Here is a 22,178-nt window from a genome sequence, read left to right on the forward strand (position 1 = left end):
CGTACAGCAGCTCGGGCTTGTTTTGAAATGTGTCACTTTAACTGAAGACTCTAAACAAAGCCAGATGTTGTATATATATCACGTTTGACATTGCATAGATTTAGAAAGGAGTATTTTTAAATGTGCTGCACTTTCACCCCCCGTGACGAACTGACAGTATATTTGATCCATTGTTCTTGACTTTGCGATAATAATAATGATAATAATAAAATGGAATTAAAGGTTGCCACATTCAGACATCAAAACTTGACGTCTGTGTGTTTTCATAACCTGAGTGTCACAAGGCATTAGGAGGAAATGATGCTGGGAGAACACAGCACAGACTGCCATCTAGCGGTCAAACAGATCACTGCTTGGACCAGCAAATATGAGACATACTCAAATCCTACATGCACATAATTTGTTTTTTGATCATGTTATAGGTTTAGAGAGTAAAAATGTATGTTTTCAAGAAAAACTGAAATTTAAGTCATAATTGTATATGTTATGTACTTATCAAGTCCCATTATAGTAATAATATGAGAACAAATTTACACATACAAGTGTATTTTTAGGTCAAAGTCACAATATGATATTAATTTTAATATATATTCACACTCACAATCACACTTACGGACAGTTTGATCGGAGTTTGAATCTTGCTTCCGGCTTGTTCACATGTTCTGCCTCCCACATTCCAAGAAACATCCTCGTTAGGTTTATTGAAGGCTCAAACTTGCTCATAGGTGTCAATATCAATATATTTCCCTGTGATTGACTGCTGGCCAGTCCAGGTTTCACCGAAGGTTGGCTGGGCTAGGCTCCAGCTCACCCACGGGGTCAAGTTATAGAAAATGGGATGGCTCCCTCGGCTGGACCTATTTTCCCATTGTCCCTGTTGGCCCTGATGCAAGTGAACTGTAATGTTAAAAAAATTCATCTTGGATCAAATCCTCACCCAAATTTTTCCACAAGTTTTATGGTAGTTCATTTTGATCCTACTAACAAACAACACTGCTATGTACACATCAGGACGACAATCATCACACAATGATACACAAAAGCGCAGTCTCACATTAGGTGCAAAATTATCCTGTCAGTCTCTGTGCATTAAAGCTCATGAGTGTGGGGATGTCCCACCCACTTTGCCGTCCTTCAATTGTTTTTTATTGATTCTGTCCTGTCAGGTAGTGGATGCTCATCCTTTTCTGCGACAGTACAGCAAACAACACATAAAATAGGTTATTCTGTTACTACTGTGCTTTTTCACATTTATTTATGTTTTAATATCAAATAACAGCCGAGCAGACCAAAAATAGGTTACAGGTTTTATCACAAAGCTTAACAAATTAGATCTTATTTTAATGAGATAAAGTACAATAGATTACCAAATGACTTGTTTCGTCTTTTGTTTTCATGCTGATTTGTGCGTCTGCCTGTCGCTATTGAGAGATTTTCTGGGTTGTTTTGTTTTAGTGATTAAATACATTTAATTAATTTATTAAAACAAACACTTATTTTTTTTCATGCTTCGTGTTGAGAGCCAACATTTGAGTTACGAGCAAGGAATTGAAAACCAAACAATTTAGCCAATATAAATGCCCTCGCATTTCCTGTGTGGCTAATGTTGCTAAATATTACTGAAGTCAAATTATTGATCTACTTTATTTTGGTGCATGTACATACAGTAACAATAAACAACTGGAAGATGGAAGATTTCATTGCAGTTATCTATGGCCTTGAATTTTGAATGACTATTTAGAAGTTTCCGCATCTATGTTGACGATGTTGCTCCTCTGCCCTCCTTTTTTAAAGAGAGGCGCTCGTCAGGGGAGGGATTGCAGCAGAGCTTTTTTGATATTGCGGTAAGGGGGCCGACATTAATGCTCATAATTCATAACACCAATCAAGCGGGCTATGACAGTAATTAGCTGCTGTTTATTGTTTGCTTATTGTTGTAGTCTCTTCCTATTTAGAGGTTGGCAAGCAGAGAGGCTCCTTTGAAGCATATTAGATGACGCTTTCAAGATGAAAAGGAGCATTGCAGGCGCTCATTGGTGAACTGTGCACAAATTGATCACCTTTGTGTACAAAAATGGGTTTCAAACACTGAGATCAAGATAAAGATTGCTAACGGAATAGCATTAACATGCCAAGTGAGGCTTTGATTGTCAATCTAAGATAGGTGTTCACTTCTTTCTCCTTGCTGCGATACACAATCACAACGTCGACGGCAGAGTTCAAATTTGTTATCACGGGGCCAGCGTAGTAGCTCTTGATGTCGGTATTTTCACATTCTCTGTTTGGTTGGTCAGATGGCATTATTTTAGTACCGTAATTTTCGGACTATAAGTCGCACCGGAGTATAAGTCGCACCAGCCATAAAATGCCCAAAAAAGTGAAAAAAAACATATATATGTATATAAGTCGCTCCTGAGTATAAGTCGCCCCCCCCCCACCCAAACTATGAAAAAAACCGCGACTTATAGTCCGAAAATTACGGTATATAATGTGTACATACTGCAACGTGATTACTGTAAAATGTTCGCCCAATAAAGGTAGATAAAGGACGCCGAATGAATACGTATAGAGGTCGTCGTGTACGTCGATTCTTGATTCTACTAACAATAGAGTATAAAAAAATGTTTCATGAATCTTAACATCCTGGCCGAGATTCACTGTAGTTGTCTATGACGTCGTGTGGACTAACGCTAATGGTCGTCCAGACCAACCTGCCTAGTTCTCCTTCTTCACAGCATGAAAGTAAGAAAAAGATGGAAATAAGCGAGGCCTTGGTGCTAGCAAGGTCATTAGTGCTTGCTTTTATCCTCCTCTGCACTTATTGAAGGTTAGGGAAGCCTTGTTCTCCATCACCCAAGGCCTCACCTTTGAACGTGCACCACACACACACACACACACACACACACATAGGCAGGTAACTCTTTCATTTGGCCTGCTTGAATTTCATCATTCGCTTTTACATCACATTAGCGGGATGGGGGCGTGTCGGCGCGTCACGGGGCCGCTGTTACTCCAGGAGAAGACGTGAATAATGTACGGGCCGAGACAGCGGCAACATGGCACACCGCAGAAACACAGCAGACGAGGGAGGGAAAAAAAAAATTTCAAGGACTTATCTGCATAAATGTGTGTCTAGATTTTATTTTATTACAACGTGGATTGGTTTCATGAAAGGGATGCGAGTCAGTCAGTGGATATCAAAGTATTACAACGAACTGCTTTAATGTGATTGACAAGCTAGCGTCTGGCTATTTTTTGACAACATGAGGACATATTTGATTTAAAAGAACATATTTTTTCCTTCAAATGACTTAAAGGCAATCAGTGCTTCCCTGTTATTATCACGTATAATTATTGCCACGGATAATTATTAGCGGTGGGCGGTGTAAATTGACTGAAATGTAATATTGATATAACTGCAGTGCTCAGTGACCAAGGCAGCATAAACATTTTGTTAAACCTCTGATGGGCAATAACGTCTTTGTAAAGGAAGAGTTTTTGTATTGAATCTCAGGCTAATTTTGCAGCAATTGTGCATAAATATGGCTCTCCATTGGCATTTTCAACACTAGTCATAGCCTTTCATGAATATGGGATTAGAGAAGGAAATCTCCAAAGGCCTCAATAGACAGAGGCAGTTTCTAGTCACATCGAAATGAAAGGAGCGCCCTCCATTTTTTTTTCTTTCACATGAAATCTAAATGTTGACTCAAGACAGTTTGATTGTGCGTCATGTGATCCTCTCAAGGAGTGGTTTTTTTTTTGAGAAAAAAAAAGCAGTGTAAGCCATGAAAGAGTCTCTGACTATCCATCGCCAGTTTTGGAGGTTCATAACCACCGCGGTTCATTTGAACAGCTTATCAAACAGGGGAAATGTTTGGGATCAAAGTCATTCCCGGTCCAAAATATCGCAAGAGCGGCAGCGGCGGCGTTTTTGTTAAATACTCACAAGCGCTTATTTCAACAGTGTGTGGCTATTATTGGAAAGCAGATCCATCCACTAATCTATCACATTGACTTTGAAGTGGTGCACACTTGAAGGCATTTCAAGAGCACAGTGAAGGCTCACATTACTGAAGGAGTACATGTTCAAATCAGACTGCATACCACCTGGAAAATCTTACCATTTTATTCGACTACTGTTTTTTTTAGGCAGTGAAGCGCAATATAAAAACTTTTACGTTGTAAAGCAGCCACAAAAATTATAATTTTGAGTGTAGTGTTAAATACTAATCGATCAAGATTTTTTTGGCTTCCGATTCAATCGAATTTCTTTTAAGGCGTGCTTTGTTTGTTACTGAAAATACGATGCTGGATGGATAGATACTAGATGACAGGTGTCAAACTCAAGGCCCGGGGGCCAGATACGGCCCGCCACATCATTTCATGTGGCCCGCGAAGACAAATTGTGCATCAAATTCGTGTGTCATTACTAGAATTGCAAATTGTCTTCACTTTTAATAATACCTTTTATGTTTTTAAATATTTGACGAGTTTTTACTTTTCTGATTTGAAAACGAGTGATTTGTCAGTTTGTTTTGTAGCGTTTACTGTATATAATATGAGGTGCTCATACATTTATTTGGGTTGACAGTCATAATGGCCCTCCGAAAGAAGCTATGACTACAATGTGGCCCGCAAAAAAAATGAGTTTGACACCCCTGTACTAGATGGACAAGTGGATGGGTAGATGATAAATAGACAGATAAATAGATGTGATCACATTATCCGACACAATCAGATATCAAGCTTTGTGAGCCTAACTCGCAGCAAATAAAACAAAGTTGTGGAAGAAAGTTAAATCCTAAGTGTTTAGATCTCTGCTTTATGCTGTGGCAATAAACAACAGCAAACAGCACAAATCCCTGGCCACTGCACAATACTTTCAAGTGTGTTTGCGGCGCTTATTAGAGCAGATTGCTGTTGGCCCACTTCACAGAGCAGCCCGTGCAGCATGGCTGACAGCAGCACTGCACACGTGAACTCCTCGCTTAGCACGGTGCTAGACTAAGCAGCAGTACCCCTGTGGTTTCAGCCTCGGCCAAATACTTTGAAATGTCCTTCAAGGCATGAAGAAAATAACATGCGCTGCAGTGCTTTTGGCTAAAACATCTTATTTGTACGCTGTAATTGCACTTTGAAAACTTGCAAAGTTTCAACTTTAAAAGACTTTTCACTTTTCATCCCTCCATTGGTGATATTGATTAGATTCTCGCAAACACATGAAGACAAGAAAAAGCTGAATTTTGTGAAGGAGAACAAAGTGTTCTTTTGCGCCCGCCGTCAACTTTGAATGTTTCACTTGATTTAATGGTTTTATCAAGGGAAGCAAAAGAATACAAAAAAAACCCAATAATCTTCACCACTCTTTGTTTCTTCTTGGCATTACAGGGACTGAGGCAAAAAAAAAAAATTAGAATAAACTCTATATAATTGGCCTTAATGTACTTATACATGAGCAGCGTGTCATCACATGCAGACTAATCATTTTTTTCCGGACCATTTTTCCTGTTTTCTTTGAGATGACTTTTAAGCCACTATCTTTGGATCCCTTTATTGTTTTCATCCTGATAAAGCACGTGAGGAAACATACAGCACTATTTATGACATTTGAGCTAAAGGTACATTTTTTGTCAGTTCAGTCTCTTCTATCGACAGTTTGAAGAACAACTTATCTACTTCAGTTTACAGTATTGACTGACGCTAACCAATGTATGAGGTTGGTGATTTGTTGCAAATCAAACGATTAAAACTGTGATGGGAAAAAAAAATACTACTCGGGTAGTATGACCCCAACTTCCAGTTTTAAGACATTTGGCGATTCCAGGGTAATTATTGTAAGTTAATTACACATTTAATGTTTGTGGCTGTTTAAACTGTTTGCGAATGTCTGGTCTTTTGCAACCTTGAATGACCCCTGCCGAAAAAAACAAACTTCTCGGCTCTGCGCAAACACTCAGCAATTTTGCCGTTCTGTGAGATAAGGGGTTAAGGATTATGTATGAGGGCTCCGAATTTGGTGCTATGCACGTTGCCAACAAAAGCCTTTGTGTCATCGCTTAAACAAACAGGCTATTTGTTAATACTTGTAAATGTTATTTTGTATTGTTGGTTTTGCTGGGGTTAAGATTGAGGGAGCCATGATGTCTGCGGCCCTCTACAGTAATCATTTTAAGGATGTGCATCTTGACACACCCCTACAACACACACAGGCGTGCACACACGCACCCACACACACGCACACACATTGCCTCTTACTTCGGAAAGTGAAATCAGGGACAGATGGAGAATTGTCATTCATACAATTGGTCCAAAATAATTTCAATTCCTGGAAATGGCCTGCTGATATGTCAGATTTGATATTATTAAGTTTTTACAATGAGTCTCTTACAAATGTGACTTCTACGTGTAACTGCATTTCCTTTGTTCCTTCTCATGATACATTACCAATATTTTTGTAATAGTTTCTTACTATATTCTAAATTTGTTGTAGAAGTGTTTAAGTCTTTAGTTTGCGGTTAGAATTTGTTGTTGTGTTTACATGAATGAGAAAATACATACTTTTTTTATTACCTCTCCTTTTCAGGCATAAATTGGAAACTAATAAATTATTGAACTTTTAAAATAATTGAAAAATCTGTAGCAATACAATCGTCCATCACTATTTTTTTTATTTTATTAGTTTATTTATTTCACATTGCATGAAGGTATATAAATACAGAAGTGACAGGATGCAAAGAAAAAACTCTGACAGAATTACGAGCCATTTCATTTGAGGGGTTCTAGTTGTGTAGAGTACGAACTCCCCTTCAGACATTGAAGGCATCAGACCAGATCTCGCGATGATATTGCGTGGTTACCAGGGGAACGCGATTTTGAAAAAGTTGGAGCCGAGTGTCATGCAGTGTGCGTTTAGGAGAAAATCAACGCCGGTTGCAAGTCTATATTCCCTTTTAAAATTTAATAAACGCTCAGCAACATTTCCAAATGAAGGGAAAAAGGTAACGTGGTGGTACCACCGTACTGGGACTTTACTTACTTCAAATACAAGGTTGGTCTTTTTCCTTAGCTTGCTAGAGCTAACTGTAATGCTAGCCCAGACTGTATTTTAAACTCTTTAGTTCCTTGTGTTATTGTTCTTGCATATTGTACTGCTTTTTATTGTTTTGACATTTGCCAGAGCCGTCCAGGGACTACAGATGAAAAATACCCTTTTGGCTCATTCTTGTGCATCTACAGAGATGTTCATTGATGTACACTGTCCCTGTCAAATAAACAAATATTAAAAAAGAAATAACTCTGCTAAACCGATCTATTCTTTTATTAACGTCTTCATGCATTATCATCGGTGTGCAGATAGTTTGCGTTATTTCCTACTGCGGTGTTTAAAATGGGTAATATTTGTGGTGTGCGAGCCTGAGGGCTCAAAGCATCGACGTGCTAAAATTCAATAATGTTTGTGTATTTGTGATCGTGTAACATTAGAAAACAAGGTCGACTGCTCGCCAACAAATGGTCCGCATGCGCTGTAGAACTACACTACATTGTCGTGGTAATGTTTGTCGTGTGTAACCACTACAATTAATCATTTAATTTGATAATAACTTAATAAGCAGTCAGGATATGATGTAGTAGAATGCAGTCCGGTTTTACAGCGTAATAGCGCTAACCACAATGAACATGAGTCATGCTGTTATTATTTCTGTGCAGGTACTAGAGCTGTGGAATCTTGGACTTCCTTCAAAATGCCATCCAGTCAGATTCTTCAGCCAGTCCTCAAGATGAAGGTGGATGAGCTCTTCCTCACTTGGTTGAGCGAGCCCAAAACCCAGGCGATGCTCAAGAACTACCTTGACCTCATGAAAAGCGGGCATCACGCTGATTTAAGCAATATGGGCATCAAGGAGAAGTGCACTTTGACCTTCAAGCAAAACAACAATGTGGCATTCGAAAAGAACTTGACAGAGAAGAAACCAGCCACTTTAACTTTCAACCTGTCCTTGAGTCCACCTTGTGCTTCTCCTCTACCCTCAGGATGCAGCTCCAGCACCAGAGTGACGGGACCGCACGGCAGGATCTTAAGGAGGTCCGTCAGCTCCAAAAAGGTTAGTAATTGAATAGTGTTTCTATACCTTTAATGGGCAAACACGTACACTACCGTTCAAAAGTTTGGGGTCACAAAATTGTTTGGGTCACCCCAAACTTTTGAACGGTAGTGTAAATATTATTATAATAAAATATTATGAATTAAATATTATAAACTGTATCTTATATTTGTATAAGATTATATATAATCTATGAATATAAGTATACATATATATTATAAGATTTTTTACACAGAAGATTATATATATAATCTATAAATAATTATCTAAATAAATATATACACTACCGTTCAAAGGTTTGGGGACACCCCAACAATTTTGTGACCCCAAACTTTTGAACGGTAGTGTATATTTAAATAAGACAAATTGCATGGCACACCGACCCACAGCCTAGACAATTAAGTCTAATGGCCGCTAGCAAGTTAACCTGGAAGTAAAAATGATGGCTCACCTCAAGTGCAACTAAGCAGGTACGCTAACATTAGCATAATGTACTTTATACCAAGCGAGCGTTTCTCAAAGCGACACAGAAAATGCTCGATTTGATGAGTAGTGTTCAAAGAGCTTGTGTAAATAAGAGGCTCATTTTTCGTCCGTGATCTTGGCAGTGTGGCCACAAGAGGAGGCTGAGTAGCGTCCGAATGGGTATGTGCGTCCACGCTACTATGTCCTAGACCTGCCTCCCCATAGTCATAATTATGCAGATGCTTTCCAAACGTTCCAGCCTTGCCTATGGCTTACTGTGTATGATGGTGGTAGTGATACTGACTTGGCGTGTTGACATTTTTTCTTTTTTCCTGGTTCAAGTTTACTTTCTGGAGGCGTGCAACAATTTCTGTTTGTCTTCTGTCAAAGTTTGTTTGACCTTGAAATGCTTGCTGTACTAACAAGACGAGGTGCAACTATGTCCAAGTGCTGGCTAGCGTTGCATACTGTGCATATGGTGCAGTGACAGTGAAGGAGGAAGACAGCTGGAGAAGGGCTGGGGGGTGCTCTCGCTCCTCCAGGCTTCACCTTCTGCATGTTGTTGGCACGCACAACACCTGAGAACATGTTTTTCCACATTAATGATCATATTACCGACATAACTAGCGTACATGCTCTATTAGTTGCTGTTGTGCGTAAACGCTTTACATACTAGACATGTTGAGAATCCATTTCCTGCAACAATATGGCTCTTTTAAATCTTGATGTTGCAACACTTGTCTAAAGCAAAAAACATGTGCTCCTGTTTCCGGTTGACTTCTTTTTACATCTTTATGTAAACTTATTTTTACACATGCACAACAGTGTTGGTAAAATGTTGTGTGCAGTTGAAGGATTTACGAAGGCGCTAGAACGTTTGTTTGTTTTTTCCTATGGGAAAAATCTTAGCTCTACCAGTTGCCTTTGGAATTTTGTGAATACGATCTAAAGCAACAGTTGGACAGTACGTAATGGGGCATTTCATGTGGCAGCCATGTGTCACTCAATATTGAAGTAGCTGTGTGGTTATGGGGGGCCCGGGGGCTTCTATTTTAAGACAACAAAATGGATTCCTACGCACTGATGCACATTCTTGGGCAGATTAGTGGAAAAAATTTGATTTATGCCCCTGTGATGCGGCCCGCAACAGCTGGTGTGACTTTGACACTGGACACCGCGTGGAGTCCCCTGTCGCCATTGAATACCCGGAATTCCCCTGCTGAGCAGAGGCGTGGCACTAGATCAGGTTCTCGTTGCTTTATGTTGTTTTTTTGACATTTTGGTCACGTTGTAAAGGTCTTCGCTCGTACTTGGACACTGCAGCTCATGTCTTCTTCAATCGCAGCTTATTTCTTCAAAATGTGCCTGGCTGGCTCAGTTATATCGCAGCTATTTTAAGCGGGGGTCGCTAATCTGTGCCCCGCAAGTGTCTTTATTTAAAGTGGCTTGTAAGTTAATGGAGGTTGTTATTTACATGATGTCGATGTAAGAAATATGAGCTTCACTTGGAAGATGACTTTAAGGTTTCCAAGTTGTTCTTGTGCCAAAGAGAAAGGAATGACAATTAGAGCAAATGAATCATTAGCATGCATATCCAGCCAATTTGGCATGACTCTTGTGTGGAAAGTCTGTGAATATAGTAAGACTTATTATTTATTACGCTGTATTCCAAGCTATTAGCTGAATGACACACTAATTGATAATGCACCAGAGTGAAGTTGAGTGCTGAAACAATGAGTCAGATGGTGAGACTCCAAAGGTATTAAAATAACCTTTACAAAATGTGTGACGTTTTTAACGGACCATTTACTGCCAGTGTCATTGAAAACATTATTTTTGACTTTGGATGTCTTACCATCCAGTCATTGCAATCTTGACAATGAAAAGTTTCCGTCGCTGTTGTCTCTAAGGATTAAATGCGGCGTAACTACGCTGTGTATTGTTCGTGCCACTGAGTGCAGCTGACATGACAGTTGCCGTAGGAACACCTATCCAAGGCAGCTGACAGCTCACATCCTTTTCTTGCTGTCGGCCTTCCCTGAAAGCCTCATTCTGACCGGGTGTCACACCTCATTTTGGCCCACTCACGTGTCTCAGCCCCTCCGCTGTGTATACTTGTATTGACAGATTCTTCAGCCTCCTTTGGTAATGGTGCCTGCAAGTTTTGTCTTGCATGTATTTTATAAGGAAAACCTGCTTGCACCGAACCTTTGGTAACCTCTAATTCCAGACTTTCTGGCTTTCATACGCTGTTATGCAATGTGCAGAGCATGACTGAAATCGGGTTTCTGTTCAAACTGCATTTAGCCGCGCCGTAACGGTCAGCTTGACTCGTGTGTCACAACAATTCTTTGGAGTATACGCATAACACTCCAGTGGACACAGTAGCTAGCCACTACCCATGTGTTTTACTGTTCGACTGTCGTTCAATAAACTGCTGAAATGAGCAACTCTAACTGTGGTTGACCTCAATATGTGTACCATGGAAACTCTGAAGTAGCACACTTTGGAAGCTTTTTGTTTAGAAAAAAAATGTGCTCCTAAAATGTCATGATTTGAATCACAGTTATCATTATGTTTGGGTTTCTGGATACATTTAAGCTATCATCAAAGTACTAAATCAGGCAGTAGATTTATTTTGATTGTTTTTTTTTTTAAAAATATTTTCTTTTAAATCCAGATGATTGTGGCAAAATACAGGTAAAGTCAAGTGGAGTTTCAATCCCTTTGAAACTTATGAACAGCTTTGAACTATAGCTATTGAATTTATTTGATTTTTAATTTCCATTGCTTCCTATGTAAAAAAAGAAAAATGTTTTCAATATGGACAAATCAACATTTAAGAGTTCTATAATGCTTAACTGATCCCCGCTTCCATTGGAGTTCATTATACGTACTGCGGATGTGTACATGATCAAGTATGTAGCGTTTATATCGCTTCATTCATTTTGTCTGCTCCATAGAGCAAAAAAACAGTTCAACGCGACATCATTATGTGCACTCGCAAACTGCATTCATGCTGCAGTCTTCACATTTGGTTGCTTCCAAGCAGACCGAGCCAAACCACATGCGAGATGACAGTTCCATGTGATCTTCTGGTTGTTTTGTTTCCACGTATGGCTTGAATTGATTAGCATTAAAAGAAGACATTATAACAAGGCGCCTACGAGTGGGAAAAAGCTATCATACAAACAGCTTATCAAGCTTGCGCAGTGTCCTGCGTGGGGGGAAAACTGTGGAAAAACTTTAGTCTTTGTCATCCTGTCATCTAAAAATAATGCGTGCGCGGGTGCAGGCGAGTTCGTAACGTAACGTTAACAAATATTGGTTTGTTTACGTGGCTGTGGTGAGCGTGTAGAAATCAAACAGGCTTTTTGGGGGACGTGTGGAAGGCGACGCCGTTAGATCAGCAACTTTGTGAGGAATTGATGTAATTGCCGTCACTTTTGGGACATTAGCGGGCTGAAGTGGACCGCGGCGCCGTCGCAAACTGTGTTCGCCCGGTGCTTTTAATAGGCACAGACTACTTCGGACATCATTCTTTGAATTTGACGTGTCCCGTCCCTCCGCTATCCCCCTCCTTCCCCCGCCGTCGCCCATCAACTATAATAAGATGTGGAATGGCTGGCAGCCCGAGCTCGCAGAGGGAAGGCAAAACAAAGAGCAGCATAATATACAGGAGAAGGCAGAGTAGTTAGATGTATGCCTGATGTGCGTCGAGGAAATGTGTCACACGCTAATTTGGAGGATTCTCTTAGGAAACTAAGTTTTGATACCTTCGCTGTCATACCGAGTCCATTTTCTGTCATTCGTGCCATTTACTGTACTTACACAAAGCAGATACTGGTTAGAATAATAATCCTCCTTAAAATTCAGTCACTGAAAGGATTTTTTTTTTCCTAGTCACAGAAGATACATGAAGAGATTTGGTGTTAAGGATACTTGGAATTCATTAAAAGGCAGGAACATATTTTTACAAGTCAAATAATTAGGATATTTTAGTGAAACAGAAGTTGACAATTTTTTCAAAGGTGTAGTCTCATATGAAAATGTTATAAATTTACAAAAGTTGTCATATTGTAAAAACTTTCTAAAAACTCACAGTCCTACAAAACATGGTAATGATGTCACGGAATAAAGTCCTACGTATTAAATTAAAAGCAAAAATCATCATCCATTTTTTTGTACTGGTTTTTCGGTACAATATGCATGTACATATTGAGATGCAGCTGGAGTGCTGATCAAACTTGAAACGGATTTAAATTTTGCGTGACATTGCTTGACATTGTCACATTTTAAATGCATTTAATCACTCTAAAACTTTAATGCAGCTTCACAAAGTAGAAAAACAGATTAATGCAATTAGGTTGCCTGAGCGGATCTTAACTGCGGATGCATTTGTGGAACTACTTAATTCACTTTTGCTGGACAAGCTAGTCATTGGAGAGATGTGATGTCCGCTGGCTATTTCTATCATTGTTGTTGCTGGATAGTTCAACTCGTGAACCCTTGTACCGTGTCACCATGCCGCTCAGGTGTGTCCCCCGATTTCCCGTAGTGGCCGAGCCGCAACAACAGGTCTTCATCTCTTTGCGTAACCTATCACGAGCGCACAGGAATGCAAACTGGAAAGGGCAGATCCAATGCGCAACACCCCTCCCATCCCCATCCGCAAAGAGAGCGAGTCCCACACACAGACGTCCTGTCACTCCTTATCTTCCCGGCAGTATTGAGGAGAGCGCTCCCTTTGCCCCCCGTGCACTGTACGTGCGTGTGTGTGTGTGTTGCGTGGCGGCAGGCAGAGTTGAGATTGTGCGACCCGATCTGGAATGGGAGAGGGAGTCGCAGTTGCAGCTGCTGCCTTGCATTAAGCTGCTCTCACTCTGACAGAGGACAAACGCAGGGATACGCACAACTTGTAGATAGAGTTGTCCGGAGCCCGGCTGGATTTGTTTATGTGTTCCCCGCGGTGTGCGTGGCGAGGATGAGGATGAAGGAGCTGTCTCTGCGTCAGGACCCTGACCTGAGGAAGGAACTAGCCCTGTTGGCGCGAGGCTGTGACTTTGTCTTGCCCTCTCGCTTCAAGAAGAGGCTTAAAGCCTTCCAGCAAGGACAGGCCGAGGTTCGTATGGGTGCGCTGGACTCGTGCCGAAGGACTTGAATTCTATGTTGTTATGCTACTACAACCAGTCATCCACTGACAAATGAAAGTTCCTATAACTATGGCGTTCTTTGTTAACCAATGGGAAAAGTGTTCCTTTTGGTTCAGTGACATCAAGTGTGTGGCATTCGTCTTGCACTGTTTGTCACCATGTCGATATGTGTTAGCCAACGCCACAGGTGTTGGCTTTGGCCCTGTTCCATCGCCTGATGGCCACATTTATTGTTCATCTTACTCAGTGTACCACAACTTACCTGCGCCACCACCCAGAGCCAATTCCCGTCACCACTATCATTCTTTTTTAGCCAGTGGCAAATGGTGTTCTAAAGGCCCTGTAAGTGTGTGCCACATTTAGTCGTGTGGGTACTACAGTAGTCCTGATTTCCAGCAAGTCCCACTAAACCACTGATTCCCGGATACCCAGAAAATTGAAGTTCCTTCAGTTCCAAACAACTTGCTATTCATTGTTAGCCGATGCCACAGGTGTTCCTTGGGAGATCCGATGTACGCCACATCAACTGCGCGTTAGTTTTCTCGCGCAGTGTGCCGCGTGTGGCCCCGCTCCTCTGCCCTTGCTTCAGGCCACATCAGTAGGAATGTGTAAAATGTTCTGAGGCTTAGCGAGTTGAGCTTCAGGCACTCAGCTAGTGGTTTGCATGGGAGAGGGGGGGGGGGTCCAAGTGGTGGCAGCAGAAGAAGTTTGAATGACCTTTTATAGCCATGGCGTACGGTGAAGCGCCGCAAGTAGCAGAGGATCAGGCGCATTTATCATCTACGGCGTCCATCAGTAGTGTTTGGAGTTTCGACCTCGTTGTTAGGTGTTACATGAGTTTATAGGCCAGAAACAGAAATATGCTGGAGCGGCACTCATAGACTCGCTTAATAGTTAATTAATAGTCGTGGTTTGTTGTCATATTGTAATAAAGTAATTTTTGTATGTTGAAGTTGTTTAATAAACTTTAGCATTTATTAACACTTCAGCAAAACTACATATTAGATTTTATTTCCTAACGGGAAACTAATGAGGGAGCGTTATCTACTGGTGCCACCTTAACGACAAAAAATTCGATGAGGCCCTTGGATTAATTTCAATGCCGAGTCAACAGTAGATGAAAGTTAACCGCGTTTTGAACAATATAACTATGGTGTTGAATTTAGTGGTCGGTTAAAGCTGCTTAATTATTGGTTAAAAGGAACAACCTGGCATCGGTGCGGATACTGTCCTCTGTGGTTACAAAAATTCCGATTCAGGAGGCCTTATGGAACGTAGCAGAGGGAAAATTGTACTCATGTAACTAAACAGACCAATCACGAGAGATGATATGCGGGGCTTCTACGCACAGTAACAATTTCTGACGTGTGTTGCAGACCGGTCGCAGAGATGCTGCGCGTCCCAATGCGTCGGTCACGTGATGCAACGCGGCAGTTGTCGCCCGTACGAGTATAAATAGGCCTTTTCGACGTATCAACATAACTCAGCCATGTGTTTATTTCCAAAACTGTACAAAAAATGCGCCTGTTCCATTTCAACTGTGGCTTCACAATCGTGTCGAGCTCCACTACATTATACTAAGGGAGGTTATCTTATTGAAATGATTAAACCTGAGATGGTACATGATATGAAATATTATTTCAGTCCCACAGATGATGTTAGTTTCCAAGTCGGGCCGATTGACTAATGCGGAGACATAGAGACATCAAAACAGCGAACCAGTTGGCTGTTTATTATCTCTAAATAGAGAACGTTAAGTGTGAGCGGATGAAAGTTATTGCAGAGTCGTTGAGCCAAATCAGCTGATGTTCTTGTTTGAATGTTTTTCAATCGTTCAGTCCATCACGCAGAACGGCACCGCATTTCCTCAAATAGTGGCCTACCTTCTTATAGTGCTTCGATTAATAGCATCAGGTGGTTAACAGTTCTTGTGTGTTCTTTTATTTTTTTTTATTTTTTGCATCAGGCGCAGGTGAGGACAGAGGAGCCCGTCAGCCGTGCCCTGAGCGAAAGCATTCCAAAGTTTCACTTCCCGCAAGGTCGGCCCCAAGCCAACGTTAACATCGACAGCCTCATTTCCAAAATTGAGGCGACGTTCTGCCAATTCCCCAATGAAAGGGCTACCATTGAGGACATGGGGCAGGTTGCCAAGGTAAGAAAATGATTTGCAGCGTGCCACCCAGTCAAATGATTTACCAAAAATACGAGCCCATCCTCCCTTGTGGTTTGAGGGCGACCAAAGTGTTTCCTCTGGGAAATGATCAAATAATGCAACTATGTAATTGCTCCTCAATGATAACAATCATCAATATTTTGCTCAAGGCCTGCGAGTGTCCCCTCTACTGGAAGGTCCCATTGTTCTGCGCGGCCGGGGGCGACAGGACGGGCTTCGTGTCCGTGCACAAGTTTGTGGCCATGTGGCGCAAGTAAGACAATGACCTCTTTTGTTGATGATTTCAGCTGGGCCACGCATGCACACAACGCGCGTACAACGCCGTCTGTTTGAACTGTTATTTCCTTGGCATCGGTAAACACAAATGAGGGGTGGCAGCGGCCTTACAAACATTTGCACTGTGAACAAAAACAGGAGAAGAAAAACAAGACTTTTATGAATGTATGGATGCACAGTTGTTAGCTTGTTGTTTTTTTGCAATTCTGTAACGACTCTATGTTTAGAATGACTCACAGCACAAAACACCCTGGAATTGCTCAACTGTTGGTTAAAGCTACAACATAACCAAATGTTTGTTATTGTTCATTCAATCCCAAGATAATCCATCCATGGAGAATAACTGTTGACAAGCTGAAATTCTGAGCAATTGGACAATTTTACATTTATTCGATCTTCAGGAATCATCATCGATTAATAATTAGTTCCCTTTATCCACATCCTCGCCAATGTGCATCCATGTACGAAATATAAATATGCAATACACATTTCAGCAAAGGTCATATAAAACGACGCTGTGTGTGATAGTGTTGTACACTCCAAGCATACCCTTGTGTTAAGAATTTGGAAAGCTGGACAGGCCGACCTTTGACTTAAGCTCATAATCAAGCTGTTCTTAGATGAAAGGCCACAACAGATGCCCCCCCCCCCCCCCCGCACACACGCACACACAAACTAGCACCGCTCTTAACAGTAATAATTACCCAGAAGCCATCCAGAATCCTAATTTCAGAATGTATTAGTGCTGTTATCCTTTCATAATAGGACACAACAAAAGAAGCAAAAAGTGGGAGTAACCTCACCGCCATCTGTTCTCTCTTTCTCAACCCCCCCCGACCGTGTAGAACGCTGCAGACCTGTCACGATGAGGCCGCCAAATTTGTCCACCTCCTGGCCAAGCCTGGCTGCAATTACCTGGAACAAGACGACTTTATTCCCTTTCTGCAGGTACTGGCAAGGCCGCACGCACGCTCACCACTTTGGCTCGCCTCGTCGCTCCTGTTGGACTAATTCATATGCACTCGCCGGCCACTTCTTTAGGAACACCTGCACGGTCTTACATTTTGATTGACAGTGTCAGCGATCTTTCTTAAACCAGAAGTGAAAGAGAAGAGAACTACAATTATCTACACAAGTAAATTATTCATGGTACCCAGAGTATAGGTGGCCCTTGCATCAAAATCTAAGCATGATTTATAAGAATTTCTTAGTTAGCTAACATAACAGATGGCCAGTGGCACTTTGCTCAAAATTACAATCATAGTCGCATGCCTATTTATCCCTGCACGTCAAACACTTTATTCTTGAACACTCTGTTGTGGTTATCGTGTCCAAAATGACCTTGTAAATATCATGGGAAATTTAACCCTCTGGCATTTTCATTCTACTAAATTCACTTTTGTCCTTCGTTTTATCTTTGCACCCATTCAAATACAGAATAAGTATTTCCCTTTAGCTCTTTCTCATATTTTTTTCTCTTATTTGTGTACATGTCTATATAATTCAAATTGTAAGGAGTGTCTAATTTTCATTGGCTATTTTCATTTACTTCTTTATTTTTCGCAAAATGTGGAGGCCCCTATTTTTGAAGAATATTCCATCGGGGGGGTAGGCGGTCTTCACGCTTGCGATTGATTCCAGTAACCCGCTCGCTTTAATTTGTGTGCTTGCACGAGGCGGGAATGCCTTTTGACTGTTGTGATGAATGAGAGGGCGATTGCAGCGGAGTAGATGCGACTGTCCCTGCCTGTTTCCCCCAGTTTGTGATTTATGTGTTTCGCTATGATTTAATTTCTCACAGTAGGAGTCAAAGAGGCAGAGAAATAAGGCCTTTTAATTCCTGCGCAGCGCGAACATTTATGTCAACACATGGGAGTGAGGGTATTGGAAAAGAAATGCTTATGATGTATTAAAAAAAAAAAAAAGCAGCACTTAGTGGTAGTGTGTGGAAGAAGGAGTACCTGCATTTTTCCTTTGCCTTGTCGCCACTGTCCAATTACAAGGTTCACTACTGTTCAAATTAATTAAATTAAATAAATAAATTGAATAAAAAAACATCACTACTTTAGCATGAAAGCGTACAAGCATAACATAATAAATAAAAAACATAATGTCATGTGCATTGGGTTTTTGTAAAAATACAAATTTAATAAATTATTATTAAAGAAACATACTGAACTTTAATGATAATGAAAAAAATGAAAATGTTTTTGGTTCAGATATAAATGATGGAAATTATTATTTTTTGGTGTATTAGGACTTTTGTCATATTTAGACCGAATAATATAATATTGAAAAAAAAAATTCAGACTTTCACTTTCATTACCTCACTTTCCTGAAAAGTCCAAAGTGAGCCGACTTGTCGTTTTTCAGGATGTGGTGAACTCTCACGCGGGCCTGGCTTTCCTGAAGGAGGCAGCGGACTTTCACTCCCGATACATCACCACGGTGCGGTGCCGATAATTATGACTTGCACGTTGCCTTCATGTCATAGTTGAGCGTTTCCATGCTTGCAGGTGATCCAAAGGATATTTTACACTGTCAACCGCTCGTGGAATGGAAAAATAACACGCCACGAACTCCGGAAAAGTAACTTCCTTCAGGTAGGTCGACATGAGGCTGTACAAATGCGCCGATTAAATACTAATTCCATTTTTTTTTCTTGACAGAACGTGGCGTTGCTGGAGCAAGAAGAAGACGTGAACCAGCTTACTGAGTTCTTCTCCTACGAGCACTTCTACGTCATCTACTGCAAGTTCTGGGAGCTGGACACTGACCACGACTTGTACATCGACCCCAAGGACCTAGCGCAGCATAACGACCAAGGTGATGATGCCACATACAAGATGGATGCTCTGCAATCATGTAGCAGGACTGACGCCTGCTAATTGTTTTTTCCCCCCAGCCATCTCCCAAAAGATGATTGAGAGGATATTCTCAGGAACAGTCACAAGGTAAGGAAAGAAAAATACATTATGGATTTCATTTATGTCCTTTAGACAATTATTGTTTGTTTTTTTGGTGTAACAATAATGCCATGTTATTCTTGTAATGTTTGTACTTTATTCTCATAAAAATATGCATTCTTTTGCTTACAAAGAAATCCTGAATCTTTGTCAAATGACATTTTCCCCCTTGTAATATTGCAACTCAACAAATATGAAATGAAAAGACCCCGATAGCATTTTGTTTTCAAGTTCATTCATGTCAAATGACTACATTTTCCTTTTATTATCATTGTCCTTTATTATTATCTTTATTTTTTTCTCATGAAAATATTTATATTGCCTTTATTTTTTATTTATACTTTTTTATTTTAGTTTTGTGAGAGTCAGACTATTTCTTGAAAGAAAATAGTTCTTGTTTTTTTAAGAAAATATATATATATTTTTTACTTGAGTTCTCTTGCTCTTTTGGTTTTGAGGGACCGGCGTGTCTTCAAGGAAGGCCGCTTGAGTTACGCGGACTTCGTGTGGTTCCTCATCTCCGAAGAGGACAAGAAGACGGACACCAGGTATGCGCGTCCCACACATCCTTTGTTGGTCTTCCAAACAGGCGTGATTGCCTTACCCGCATGTGCTCGCTCCCAGTATAGAGTACTGGTTCCGTTGCATGGACCTGGACGGCGACGGTGTGCTGAGCATGCATGAGATGGAGTACTTCTATGAGGAGCAGTGTCAGAAGCTGGAGAGCATGGCCATCGAACCGCTTCCCTTTGAGGACTGCCTCTGCCAGATGCTTGACCTCGTCAAGCCTCGCCTCGAAGGTCAGTCATCCCTTACTCTGCCCCGGGAAGTTCCACATTTTCGCCAGGCTTGACTGATAAATGGTCCACAGCTGCGTGTCTTGAATTGAGCTTTTTTGAACCCTGTTCTCCTCTGACTTTTCCGCTGATGTGGATGATGACTGCAGGCAAGATAACGCTGAGGGACCTGAAGAGGTGCAAGATGTCCCACATCTTCTTTGATACTTTCTTCAACATTGAGAAGTACTTGGACCACGAGCAGCGGGACCCCTTCTCCGTCATCAGGGTGAGTGTGCAGCACGCTGGTCACGCCACTCCCGAGTTTTGTTAACTCGCCGTGTCTGACAGGAAGTGGAGCCAGAGGGACAGGAAGTCTCCGACTGGGAGCGATACGCCGCGGAGGAGTACGACATTCTGGTGGCCGAAGAGGCTGCCGGGAATAACTGCGACGACGTGTAAGATCACCTTTATGCTCGCAGGTCACAAACACACAAGCTGGATCCAAATTAGTTAGACATGATTGAAATAGAATAGAATAAAAGTCACTTTATTATTACCACTAAATTGTTGCAAAATTGAAAAAAATATCCAGTTTAACTTTTTTTCTTTCAGTCATCGTATTTCACAGCACTGTAAAAATTGTATAATATACACTTTAGAACATTTTTAATGCAGTTCTTGCATTTGAGCATATCCATATTTATCATAAACTCAAAACATTTGAGTAGTCTTCAGTTTATTAAACGGAGCCTCGTCACACTCTGAGTCAGCGAATAGTTCATAAGTTTGTTGTGTGGAACTTTAGGACCACCACTAACCTCTGAAGGTGGACCACCTCCAGACAGGTAAGACCACCACGGTACCAGAAAAAAAACAAATGTTCTCCTTCCTTCTCTCTGGACCAGTCTGGTCCAAAAATTACCCTGACCTTGATGATGGGACCTGGATTTTATTTTTGAATATTCTCCTGCACATCCACACCTCTGTGTTCTTCTCCTTTTGTCTTCTCCAGTCACACACTCGTCTTCTTTTTAAAAAATAGTCAAGATTTTGCATGGCACAAGTGTGCTTCCTGAAAGGATGATGCCGATTTCTACTTTATATCTTCACGGGAACAGTCAACAATTTTGTTGAGGGTGATTGTAATTTTAGAAGAATGTTTTGAAATGGTATGATTAAAAAGTCATGACATTAATGTTGACATTTATGAGAATAAATTTTGTTTAAAGTAATGTAAAAGTAATATGTAATTTTACAAGATTAAATTCATAATAGAATAACATCATTTACCACCCAAAAACAAAAATAACGAAGGACAAAATATTTACAAAAATCTATGTGGACAAAGACTTGACTCCTGTGGCAGCAGAAGCATGAAATGTTTCCCTTAGGACATCTGTGGTCATTATGTGCTCAGGTACGAAACCCCGCTGAGTCCCGTGGAAGCGCACATCTCGGCCGACCTGGGTCTGACGAAAAGACACTTCTTCCAGATACCTTCACCCCACTGCAACCTGAACCTAGATGACTACGAGTATGAGGATGACTTTGAATGAGCGAGTGCCGTACCCCCAATACCCGAGTCTTTATGTTCACACAAAGCAAAATACTGACAGCCAACTGCAGCTTCTTCTTGGCACATTTGACTTTTTACACTTTAGACTCAATGAACAAGTTGCAATGTCATCACAAACTCCACCTCTGTCCCGTCCATTGGTTCACTATACATTCCAGTGATCATGCCGGAAGCTTCTGTACAACAAAATGTCGAGTCATCATATTGGACACGTGTGTATCAAAGTGTGTGTGAGATGGGCCTTGTAATTTATTAGATGAATTTATAAATATATTCAGGTGTAAATATTGTTTGCTGTGATGTAAATGATTTGGACAAGTTGAAAGACAGTGTTTTCTATGTAATAAAGTTAATAAAGCCTCAGTCATAGACTACACATGCTTGTTTTTTTTTTTTCATTTGAAATAAGATACAGGTATCATTAAATCAGTGCTTCTCAAATAGTGGAGGTCGACACCCCTGGTTTAAGTGAAAAGTGCCACACCCACCCTCACCCCCACTTCTTGATTGGCTATTTGGTCTGTGATGTCACTTGGACACCCCATTAGGTACACTGCCATTTTCAAGTGTACCTAATAACAGGTCACTTTATTAGGGAAATATCATGGTCAAAGGTGTCAAGCTCTAGTCCTCGGAGGGCCGCGTTCCAATATGTTTTCCAAGTGACCCTCGTTAAGTGCACCTG

General features: G+C 41.0%; 1 protein-coding gene across 2 annotated transcripts; it reads left to right on the forward strand.

Moving 5' to 3' along the window:
- Window positions 1-6,851: 6,851 nt before the first annotated feature.
- ppp2r3b (protein phosphatase 2, regulatory subunit B'', beta) lies at window positions 6,852-21,856 on the forward strand. 2 transcript variants are annotated; one of them, XM_061287176.1, is made up of 14 exons: window positions 6,852-7,051; window positions 7,711-8,105; window positions 15,690-15,875; window positions 16,046-16,149; window positions 17,018-17,120; window positions 18,546-18,620; window positions 18,689-18,775; window positions 18,842-18,998; window positions 19,078-19,126; window positions 19,597-19,686; window positions 19,763-19,938; window positions 20,085-20,203; window positions 20,266-20,372; window positions 21,335-21,856. In XM_061287176.1, the coding sequence occupies exons 2-14, from the start codon at window positions 7,746-7,748 to the stop codon at window positions 21,471-21,473; spliced, it is 1,752 nt and encodes a 583-aa protein (XP_061143160.1). In that variant the 5' UTR covers window positions 6,852-7,051; window positions 7,711-7,745; the 3' UTR covers window positions 21,474-21,856. The 2 variants fall into 2 exon arrangements, with proteins under 2 accessions (XP_061143160.1, XP_061143159.1); XM_061287175.1 differs by lacking the exons at window positions 6,852-7,051; window positions 7,711-8,105 and adding an exon at window positions 13,257-13,692.
- The last annotated feature ends 322 nt before the right edge of the window (window positions 21,857-22,178 follow it).

This window comes from Syngnathus typhle, linkage group LG9, assembly GCF_033458585.1.
Source record: "Syngnathus typhle isolate RoL2023-S1 ecotype Sweden linkage group LG9, RoL_Styp_1.0, whole genome shotgun sequence".
In the NCBI taxonomy this organism is placed as follows: domain Eukaryota; kingdom Metazoa; phylum Chordata; class Actinopteri; order Syngnathiformes; family Syngnathidae; genus Syngnathus; species Syngnathus typhle.